The sequence below is a fragment of the Pygocentrus nattereri genome, chromosome 3 (genome assembly GCF_015220715.1).
Source record: "Pygocentrus nattereri isolate fPygNat1 chromosome 3, fPygNat1.pri, whole genome shotgun sequence".
NCBI classification, from domain to species: domain Eukaryota; kingdom Metazoa; phylum Chordata; class Actinopteri; order Characiformes; family Serrasalmidae; genus Pygocentrus; species Pygocentrus nattereri.
The window spans coordinates 31,049,002-31,061,146 of record NC_051213.1 but is presented as its reverse complement, the minus strand read 5'-3'; the positions used below and the strand labels follow the sequence as shown (position 1 = coordinate 31,061,146).

The 12,145-nt window shown below is 40.0% G+C and overlaps 1 protein-coding gene across 15 annotated transcripts in view; it reads left to right on the top strand.

Moving 5' to 3' along the window:
* The window catches only part of ptprma (protein tyrosine phosphatase receptor type Ma), a 267,072-nt gene that overhangs the window by 171,063 nt on the left and 83,864 nt on the right, over nt 1-12,145 (top strand). For all 15 annotated transcript variants that reach the window (XM_037537053.1, XM_037537051.1, XM_037537052.1 and 12 more), the window contains exon 12: nt 7,288-7,561. In XM_037537053.1, coding sequence (XP_037392950.1) covers nt 7,288-7,561 — 274 coding nt within the window. The remainder of the gene's footprint in view (nt 1-7,287; nt 7,562-12,145) is intronic.

The window sequence follows — 12,145 nt, the reverse complement described above, 5'->3', positions numbered from 1 at the left end:
CGAACCTCAGCAAACCGGAAGATTTAAGTGACATTTAATCAGAGCAGCTTCCCCTCATTTGTGTTTCCAGGGTTAGTTTATGAGCAAGAGGATAAATAAAAGTCTCACAGATACCAGAGATGGTTGGTCAGATTTGGCAAAGTAGGCAGCCTCTTCACACATATTTTAAATCAGGAGATCAACACAGCTCTTCAGGGAATCTACTGTAGCACAGCCATATCCAGTATACAGCGCTGGTGGGGTAATTTGCCGTAAATAAACAGTGGATAAGTTTACTTCAAGACAATTCCTTTGGCCAACTTCCATTGTTCTGACTCTGGGGACAAACTCTTTCTTTTATACTGTTCTAGGATTAACTCCACTCATAAATCTAACCAAGTCGAACTACAAAACTGGTCTCAGACCAGTGGGAAAGGAGATTTTCTACCAGCACCAAATGGGTCAGTCTCATCTTCACCTCCTTGTCCTTCTCCCTGCTCAGAGCACATGAAAAATATGTTCCGGCCCCAGGTCTCAGCTCAGTCAATGCAGAGTGGAAAAGGCCTGTAATTGGAAGGCGATCACATGACCTTCCAAAGCTCCAATGGATCTGGCAGTGAGGCATGAGGGGGCTTAATTGGTGTCTGCCGGGGTTGCTGGGTGTTCCACTGGAACAAGAGAGCACTCTTTTAGACGCTGTTCACTGAACTGAGCTTTCTTTGATGGCCTACCAGGTAGTCGTTATTGTTGCTGCTGGTTTTTATGAGGGTTTGTTGTGTCTCCTGTGCTGATTGCCTCTCAAAACACTCTCATCATGTCTTTGATAGCATGCATAATGACTACAACAACACATTCTCGCTAGTGGCCTTCTTGTCCCCATGGCTTCAGTCTGTTATGTGTTTTAATTAGAGAAACTTGTTTCTGAGGTTGCCGGTCCTCGAAGGTGAAATGTGCTGAGTGAAATGGACGAAGGTGATGGATGAATGGTAACATTAGGGAGTGAACTAGGAAGACTGAGGTCCTCTTTTTGTGGGCATGGGAGTGAGCCAAAGGAAAGCCAGGACCCCATGACCGCACTCCATTCCTCCCAGGCCCCGTCCAACCTCTATAAACCAATTACCTGATAAGGCACAGCTTAGACCAATCAGAGTTCTGGAAACAGTATTTCCCTCGATAGCTGCATAGCCACGCTGTTAATGGCACCAGATCGCAGAGTGCACATCGATTGTTGTGTAAGAGAGTGTGTGAAGGGTTTCTTGAATTCAAATTAGGGCTTGCTTTCCCAGTAAAGTCCGACAAGGACAAATTAGGTAGAATTAGTATCTTGTGTTTTATCTGTCTTCTGTTTTTCTTAGATCAGCTATCCTTCCTCAAATATGACTACAAATCCTTAAGTTACTGCATAGTTTAGTTTCGTCTCTGTTGTGTACAGCGTTGCTCAAATACTCAATGATAACAAAATCCATGTCAATGTTTTTCTATGATGAGTCAAAACAACAGAAAAAAGTCATAACAGAATAGTCCAGTGGTATAAATTGAAATACTTTCCAGATCTTTACATATAATGACGCTCTCAGCTTGCTCCTGACATTGGAAGCCATCTGCCACTTGGGATAATGTGTCTGTATTGCCATAAACATCATCTGTGTTTGATAAGTGTTTATGTAACACACAGACCTTTTGATAACTTCATTATTCTAGAGTAACATAGCAATTATTCAGTCGGCCTCTGAGCTGGTTACAGGGAGGAAAACAAAAACCTGAAATAAACTGTATTTTTCTGGAATCAAAAGTGCAACCGGAAATATACTCATCTTTAACTGCTCAGGAGCGGAAACACTAGTTTGAAATATCTGTTACCGCTTAATAATGCTATTTTTAAAAATTCCAGTAGCCCACTAATTCATTATTTATTGCATCACAATAAATTTGCACACTTTTGCACACTTTTGTTCATGTCTCATTTGATTTCATTCGACAGATGATTTTATTTATGTGTGTGCATGGTATTTTTGTGCCATTGACATGTAATACTGTATTTGGATTCATTTTGATCATAACATGACTATTTTATAGCTTTTCCTTATCAATACAAGACAAGCACCAAATGTAATATACTTCCAAACCTACTGTTTTGTGATGTGAAAGAAAGAATGAAAAAAAAAAAAAACAGAATGAACCATTTTTTGTTTGTTCCAACCGGGTTAGGAGCATTAGTGGGAGCTTGGGACACGAAAACATAAACATTAAAATAATGATTCTACTTGGAGCAAAACAATTGTTTTTTCGTTTTTTTTACCCACTTTCTGAGCCCTGTTATTCAGTAAACAATATTTTTTGTCATGTCATACTTTTTTGATGTTCCAATTTTTTGTCTGTTTGCCAGCATCCTGTGCTTTAGGATGATATAAAGTTTGTGTGTCTATATGGCTTAATTTAGAGCACTATAACACCATCAAGAGCATAGAAAGCATAGACCAGCATAGGCCTCTCTTGCTTTGTTTTTTTTCTTTAACTACTTCTTGAACATTTTGTGGTTTCAGAAAACTGTAAGTTTGTTTGTCTGCTGCATAATTAAATCAGTTTGCTTAGCAAAGTAGGAACAGTAGATTAAAGTGGTTTCTATTAACTTAGTGGATTAAAACATCTACATAACATGATGTTATTAGAAGGTTTTTTGTCTGAATTCAATTTCAGTTCATTTAATCTTTGCAGATTTTATCACAGTGCACTTATAACGGGAAGAATCTCCTGCATGGTATACATTGTCTCATCCATATTGAATTCACTCTCTGTCAAGTTTGTGATAAAATCTGACAATATGAGGTATTAAAGGGAGTTAGCTGCAGAGGCTGCGAGTGATGTTGGCTGCTCTGTAGGGCAGCAGGGCTGTAAATCAGCACTGAGACAGACTCTTAAAGTAATGGGTGGCCTTTAAGGAGGTCCTAAATCCAGAGGAAACGTTCCTGCTATCTCTCTTGCTCTCTCTCTCTCTCTCTCTCTCTCTCTCTCTCTCTCTCTCTCTCTCACTCTCACTCTCTGTCTCCCTCCATCACAAGAGCCACCTTGTTCTCTGTCACCCCAGCCCTTGCCCTGCCCTTTGTTCTCTTCAGTGCAGGGCGGTAATTAACTTCATATTTCTCCATTCTCCATTCTCACCATATTTAATATTTTATTACATCAGATTTTATCACTAAATAGCGGGCATGCTGCCTTGTGGCATTGCACACCAAAAGGGCAACAGGGACTCAATAGTAGTGAGTTCTTTTATAATGATCCATGGCTGGGGGGGGGGGGGTTTGGTGGTGTATTCTTGCACATGTATTCCAGGGCAGTTTATGACAGATTAAATCTCCAACACACATGGAAAATTTAATTAGCAAGTATTGAAAATGCAACGGTGCCATGAAGAACATGCCATATGCATTTTGCACTGGCAGGCACCGCAAACCCATTCAGAAAAGAATTTCATTTGTGCTCTATTATTTAAAACAAATGAGAAACTATTAACTGTCATATAACAATTACTGCTACATAAACAAAATGTATATTTATGGTCGACTGCATTTTAGCAACTGATGTAATAAGTAATGCAGTCCAGCGAGTTACTTATTACATTCAAATTTACATGAACAGGGATTTGCTTTAGGTCCTATAATCCTGTCGTTACACATATAATGTGGGTCACTAACACATGCTTACATGGCCACAAGGTCCTTCTCATCTTCACACTCTCTTTCAAACCCATAAGATGTGATAAAACCTGTCTGGGGATGTAATAACAAAGCAGATGCTCCAAATGCAGCAGCCTGGGCTAAAAACACAATTAGGACACAACAGGATGTTCCATTTTAGGTTATGGGAAGTGTTTTGACCCATTAGTCAGAGCTCAGTCTCTCTTTTAGCTGTGGTTCAGGTTCTCTGCCAGTTGCCAGTGGGATTTGATGTAGGATTTATCAGATGTTAAACCTTTTACAATTAGTGAGAAAATGAGCAAATTGTTCTAACCAGGAAATTATTAATCCTATTAACCTTTATGGGCTCATTCATGCATGGCAATCAAATTAGGGATAATGGAACTCATAGAAATGATTATAGCTTTTAATTGCAAATTTGAAAAGCAAAGAACAAGCGTCTTCATTTATTAGATTTTTTTTTTTTTTGGTCACTTTCTTTTGTGAGGCATTTCAGGTGTAGTTGGGAATAGTGAAAGGTGTTTGGAATATGGATACACCATGATTCCTAACAATTTAATACTGTTTCAAATTGTTTTGTTGCTGTCTGTATTTGTAAAGCTGTGTGTTACAGTGATTTACCACTGTGCTATGCACCCCTCCCCAAAACCACAAAGGAGTGGTGAGTCCTGAGCCCTGCCTTCTGGGAACCGCCTACTATTCCGCAGCGAGGCCACTAGAACACATCTCACGTTTGATCCAGGTGGCCAAGCTGGGGAGAGAGAGCAACAAGCTCTTTGTCCCTCTCATTTCTCTGTTCTCTGTTCTTTAAAGATACTCATGCTGTAATCAGCGGCTCTCTTTAAAGGCACTGAGAGCGCTTGAGCCGAAAGGGTCAGAGAGTTGGGTACAATGTAAAGCCCTTATAAAATGGCAACAAATTACAATGTGTTACTAACAATATGATGATGATGAAGGATGATAAGGATGTGTTGGACTGGTAAAAAGTCACAGTGAGTGTTTCCTCTTGCTTGTTAAGTTCAGCTTGTTAGTGTGTTAAATATAGGGTGGCTAACAGTTGATCAGAGTAGGGTGGATGCTGTTCTCTGCTAGTAACAATCATTAATTCTACAAAAACACTGAAAATGACTTTTAGAGTATTACAGAGGTGCAAAATACCACTTTATCCATAGTTACAACACTCTGTAAAACCATGTCTATGATAATCCATCCATGCCTGTGAGCTGGCTTCAGGAGTTCAGGTTTTAAATATAGCAGTTCCGCTCAGGTAGTTGGGTCAGGTATCAAAGTTGGTGGTACGGGTCATGTTTCGACTTCATTTTCACTTCTATGCAGACATTTAGAACAGTTCTTCTGCCAAGCAGTGTAGTTCATTAACAGTAGGCTTTTTGGCAAGCAACATGATGGTCAAGGATTCTTTAGTGAACAGAACAATAGTTTTTAATAACTTGGAACATTCAGTATTATTAGTACAGCAATCTAGTATTGTACAATGGCTTTAAATGTTGCTCAGCCAATCAGATTTTTTGCAACTGGATCTGTTTAAAAATGAATTTCACCTCTCTTTGTATTTTAGCAATACACAGTAAGCGAAGTTTTGATGTTGGTCCCCCTATCAAACCTTAAGATGATCTCATGGCAGTCTTCAAATAAAAAGCTGTTGCAATTCTAACTCTGTTTTTGAAGATCCCTTTAGTTGTCCCAATTCCCTTTGCTTTGCTTCTCTTACTCAATCCTGCTGGACACCTCATTAGTGTGGAGATGAGTTCTTGGCAAAGCCATTCTGAAAGGATGTCGCTGTTGTTTAAAATGTTAAAGAGTAAAGGAAGTTGAGGCCTGGTCTCTTTCAGTGCTCATTTGACCTGCTCCTGAGTTGGAGAGGAAGAACACGTTTCATTCAGGGCTCCACTGAGGTTGCGTTCAGCTTCACTTTTCTGTCTCCCTCCAATAAAGAGAAGCCCCAGTCCGGCCTGCCTGCAAATTCGCCTCCATTTCGTTTGTTTCAGCATCTCGCTGCCAGCCAATATCTTCTCTATTGCAGTGAGAAAGATCTGGCTTTTGGGCTCAGCCTTGTTTGATCCGCTGGGCGAATAAAAAAAGCCTCCCTTCCCCTCCTATCCCATTATACATCCAACATATCAAGTGTGCCTAGCCCCTAGCCCCCTCCTCTGAGTCCGCTTTAGCACTGAGAACAGGTACATGTTGATCTTTTTCCCCTCTATCGTGACCATAATTTCAGCCTCCTGTGGAGGGGAAGTCATGTTTTTTTCTATTCCTTCATTATTTCAGTCGCACTTGGAGACTCTGAGCTTGTTCTGCTCCGTGTCAGAGTTCAGTGTTGTAATATCTGAAAATAGGGAGGCAGGACCACTGTCTCATACCAGAGCCTTTTATTTCATGCTGTTTAAATCCTCCCCATAGATGGGATATTTGCCCTGCTCTAAATTAGGTAGTAGGCTGCCTCTCACCAACCTGATTCTTTACCTGAGTCTCCAGGCTTTAGCTAGTTAATGAAAGCCTCCCAGGCTCAACCAGGGGAAGACCCTCGGCCAAAAACAGCGCTTGCCTCACTGCCATTCCAGTGGCAGAAGCTAGCAGATTAGCTGGAGTACATGCTGTCTGTCGAGTGTGTTAAAACTCAAAGCTGTCTCTAGCTCTTCCACTTTGGTTCATGCCGCTCATTAATTTACGCTACATGTTCACATGGAATCTTACACCATGTGGCTGCTGCTTTTTGGCTGTAATATTTTTGCAACATATGCTAAAATTTGCATTTTATGTTGTCAGAAAAATCAAATGCCTTTGTTGGTGGGCTGTGTTTTTCATGATAAATATGCTACATGAGGTGCTTATTTTAAAATGTTTATTTATAATGGTTGGAGTAAAAATGACCGCACAACCTGAGCTCTTCAAGATTACCCCCTTTCAACTGTAAGCTAATGTTTCTTTAGTCATTGATCAAATCCTGTAATTTCTTCTCTTTTTTTTGTTCCCGCAAGGTTTTATGACTGTGTGGTTAATATGCACCTAAAACAATCTGCTATTTTTGTTACTGTTCCTTTAAGACACATATATGTAAATTACTATGGTTCTAATTTGCTGCCTTGTATTATGGTTCATTCAAAAAGAAGTTTAAGCTGAAATGATACTTATAACTGCAGTGCAAATGGAGCAGGAGCTGTTATAGGCCGAGTACACAGATATGTGTAAATGCACTGGTTTCCATGACGTCATGAAAACAATTCAAAACAATCCTGTTTTTTACAGCTTAGTTTTTGTAAATGGTCTGCCTGGACTGTGAGGTGAATTCTACATTTTTTATCCATTGTCAATGTTTGAATACTACATCACACAATTTATTCATTTCGTTAAGCTGGGCTTTATGGGCCCATTAAGATTTATCATTCATCAATATGAATTGTTCTGTAACTACTATGTTATGTTTAACAGTTATGTAGTAATGAGACCCGGTAACTGCCATTTGGGCCATTGAGGTTTAAGAGGTTAAGCACTGTACAATTTTTTTGTTGGACATCCCATAATGGATGCTGTAATCATCAGCTGCAGCTGTCATGCGTTTATCTTCATATCTTGCGTATCTGTGTTCCTGCAGTGTGTATCAGGTGGTAGTGGAGGAAGAGCGCCCACGACGGTCACAGCGGACTGCTGAGATTCTGCGCTGTTATCCAATCCCCATCCACTTCCAGAACGCCACAGTGCTGAGCTCTCGCTATTACTTTACTGCTGAATTCCCAGCTTCACGCATCCAGAGCTCCCTACCATTCACCATTGGAGACAACAAGACCTATGAGGGGTACTGGAATGCCCCACTGCTGCCTCACAAGAGCTACAGCATCTACTACCAAGCTGTCAGCAAGGCCAACGGGGTGAGTCTTAGCTCCCTGATAAGTGTATGTATTGTTCACTTGACTGCTAGTTTAGTAGGTACTCCTGTCTTGCACTTACACTAACTGGTGCTCATCAGGTAACCTACCAGATGGGTGTGATTTTATAAGTGTACAATTACTAACTATAGCCCATCTATTACTATTAACATATTTTGTGCCCGATTTGATCATATCATTCCCACAACATATACTACTGTACTTCCATACTATATTAGTACAGTTGCAAACACACCGTCAGCAAAATAATATGTGGTCAGTGGTGGTCCTATAATGGTCTTTTTCTCTTTTTTTGATGGAGTGATGGCCAATGGGTGTGGCTGCAAGGTGTACCTAATAATGTGGCAACGTATTATATGGGTCTGTTTACACATTGTGTAACTCAACATGCGTTTCAGTGATCAGATCATGTTCAGATTTCTTTTGACTGCATGAAAATGGCATGTAAACACCCCAACACGCATTGTGCAGATTACAATCGGATCACTCAAACCACATTTGGAGGTGGTTAGAGACGGGTCTTAACCACATGAACACAAGTGTAAACACGAAACACATGTTAATGCAAGGTGTAGACAGTGTCATGGCAGCATGCACACAGCTTATGCAAGCCCTTTACCTTTATGGTTGAAAGGAGCAAAATTTATAAGAAAATACCGCATCTGTGGTGCTACAACTACTGCATTAGTCACATCCCCTTAAATGTGACAGTTTCTAGTGTCTAATTAGCAAGTGCTGCTGTTAGCATAATTTAAATGTCAACGGTTTCTGTCCCTTGCAAAGAATTTCTGAGGGAAATTTCATTGTACACCGAAACGCTTAAAAAGAGGACTTTTCTCTTTCAGGTATTGGCTTCATACTCAGACTCTGACTTCTCTATGAGGTCAACATTTTACCAGTGGCAAAGAATGACTAATAGGTCATTCAGTTTAAGCCATAAATGTCAAAACTCAAAAATGAGGAAATAAACACCAGTACAATACTAATTTCTGCTATCTGCTCTGGGAATCTAGTAGCATGTTTGTGTTTAGCTAATGGCTGTTCGCAAGGGCATTTTTTTAGAAATTCTAGATTAAACTCAGATGTTTTACCACTTGTAAAAGGCATTTGGGGTTTTATTTGAAGCTTATAACAAACATATATCATGCCTTGTAGCATTAGGCCTTCAGTGCTGCTCTTGAAGGCCTTACTAATGGGAGAGCTCACTTGACTGTATATACATAAATACCAAGACAAAAAGGAAAATAAACCGGGTCATTTGTTGTTGGGTGTTTCAAGAATTTAAGCCCTTGTCTTTCGACCAAAACATAACAGTGAAATGAGTGTATTACTATAATATGTTCAGAGTCACATACAACAAGCATGATACGCATACTAAATGACAAACATGTATTTTTAGTTCTGCTTAGAAACTTTCTGAAACCCTGGAAGACCCTAAGGGTTCCCCACTACATTTTACTAGTATATTTAGAAACAGTGATACACATCTTTGAAAAAGTGTTCTGAAGTCGTAGCCTTTAGCCTATCGTTGCAGTGATATGTAATAGTTTTCAATGCCCATAGGGAAATTACATGTGTTGATTTTTTAAGTGAAAAAGTGAACACATCCCCTACAGAGTACAATTTAATGCACTATTGTTTATTTAATGAATTGTACATATAGAAATTAGGGGAGTAGGGAAAAAAATAAAATGGGGCCTTTGAGAAGGTTATATTTTTATATATTTTTATATTTTATCTTTTTTTATCTTTCTTTTATTTTTTTTCCATATGACTGTTCATCACAAAATCAGTGCATCCTTTTTAGCTTTTTCAGAGAACTTGTTCTTTTCAGTACTATACGTTGTCACAGGTCTAAAATTAGAAAAGTAAACTAAAGGAAGAACGCTTATGCGTTGACCCCATCATGGTAGGAGTCAGGTCTTTCTGTTATTTCTCCAAAAATACATGGTATTTCATGTTCTTTCGAAGTGCCACAGTCCTTTTGGGAATCAATTTGTCCCTGCAAGTACAGAGAATCTGCATGAGACAGCAAGCTGTGGATTAGTACCCAATAGAGAGTAATTTGCAATATATCGCAGGCCCACCAGTGCGCTTCTCCATCAAGTCCTTTTCCATCAGCAGAGTGATATGCTCAATTTAGGAATATTGAATTTCCAGCCATTAAAAGAGAATTTTGCACCCACATAGAGTGGAGCTGGCAGAGGCAGATGAGACTCGACTATCAGTGAGAGGGAGCGCTTTCAGAGAGAGCTGCTCAGAGGTACAGTACAAGGCGGCTGTTCACGGGCGCATTATTAACACTCCAGTTTAATTGGAAATTAGAATTATCAGCCATCTCCCTTTTTTATATGCAAATTGACCCTAATGAAAAGCCAATCCTTTATTTCAGCGCCAGCGAAAGAGAGAGAGGCTCAGGCCATTAGATAATTCACCATCTCTAATTGGAGGCGCTCGGCCTGCGGGGTATGTGTGCGTGTTTGTGTGTGAGAGAGAGAAGATTAGCTGCCCACCTTATGGCTGCTTACAGTCACATGCATCAGTCCTTAATAGCTGCCTTTAGAGCAGTGGGTGTTTTGCCACTGTGACTCAGTCCTTAAGAGAGCACAGTCAGTACACACCGAAAAGACCTCAGACCGTGTGAGTGTGTAACGCTGGCCCGAATAATTCAAATACTTGAGTATTCGTTTGTTATGCTGGTAATCGTTTCCCTATTTACGCAAGGACCCCAGTGGCTCTGACTGATTGCAAAATGGTCTGGTGTTAGTGAGCCAGGTGAATGATGTGGCATGTTGCTTTCTGTCCCACAGCATCTTGGGGTAGATGGCAATGTTATATCAAAAATAAGTGAGGAAGAACATCACATGCATCTGTCATTAAAATGGCCTTCACCAGCACCATGTTTTAGGCCAGAGGTGCCCAAACTTTTTTGTCTTGGGGAGCCAGATTAATATTTGTGGTGGACCAAAAGCCAAGTCAATATAAAAGTAAAGAAGGTGGTTTTTAAAAATGCATTTTATAACATTACACTATATTTTGTTGTAAAAAAAAGCTTTTTTTTAAAGCTATATATTGTATGAACATATGTTTCTTCTCTCAGTGCGTGGGAGGGTGGGATTGGGGTTACTTTCCGATGAATTAAATCAGATCTTACACCTGTATTGAAACCTGGAGTTTCAACCAATACAGATACCGATCCAATATTTTTTTTTTTCAAAAACTACGATTTAAAATGAGCTGTTTTAAATTGAAGCACTTCACTTGAGATGAGCATCTAAAAGTAGGATATTAGGCTCAAACTATGCAAATGCTCTACCAGCTCACTGGAAGAAGTAACATCACATCACACAATGTGGGCTATTTCAGGGTAGATTTGTTACGGAAGCTAATCAGATTCATTCTGTTCTTTCCTTCCGAGATTGGATCAAGCATTTTCTGCTAATAATGATTTGCTGGTTCTTTTTTTATGATAACAATATGCTATTTCTAACTGCAAGTCAGGCTGTTTTCAAAATGTCATTTTCATCACTTAATGTCAGCCTACTTTGATAGGATAGGGCTATTTGACTTGCAGAGTAACCAGCCGCGAACCGTTGTTTTTGTGTGACATGTAAGTCAGGAGGTTGTTCAAAATGCCTGTCGGCAAACACACAAGTATGTCATGAAAAACATTAAAGTTAGAATTCAGACTTTTGAATGGCAGTGTGCATGTATATGCCTTTTGTTTTTATCTCCAGGTACTGGCATCTTTTTTATTATTACTCTCTACAAGTCTCTCGACAAGAGGTCTTGAAATGCTCATTTAAGTTTAAATAAAATGTATTATTATTTTATTATTACTCTTATTATTCACATTTGGCCTGGTTTCAGTGTTTATCCTGCACTCCCCCCGCCGTCACTCCTTGTCTGAACCCATCCTGTGAGGAGAACCGCGACCTGTTGGAGTTTAAAAAGGAGCAGGCGATGTTGTTTATGACTTAGGCTCATGGCCTGTATACTGCCATTCGCTCTACCTGCTCTCACTCATCCTGCCACCAGCCTCAATAATTCAGAGCCTCGCAGTTTAATTTGTCATCTCTTCAATAATGCAGTGGGCCTCACAAGTGCATTTTGCTGTAATAAAGCTAGAGGGATTAAAACCAGCTCTTCCGTCACTTGCTGCCTCTTGAATATTCATGTCCCCAGCTTCTTTTTGTTTGTTCCTCATTTGTAAGACAACGAAGGCAGCCTTTATATGCCACCACTGTTTCGTTCTTCTTCCCCAAATGTCTATTGTTTTGTTTTGTTATCAAAAGTCAAAGGAGGGCTGAACGGCTCTCCCCGGAGCAGCTGCGGAATATTGTAATCTATTGAATACCTATGGGGGTGTAGGAGAGATGTTCCCCTCCTAACGTTTTTAAATGATCCATATTCCACTGAATGCACTTCCACTGTCAGCAGTGGATCCGCTCCTAGCTGCCACGGCGCCAGCTCCAGCTGCTTTACTGCACACTGCTGAATTCTGAATTTGCTCTTTCATTCAATGCATCTCTGTTGGGCCATCAAACAGAGACAGCCGACTTCAGT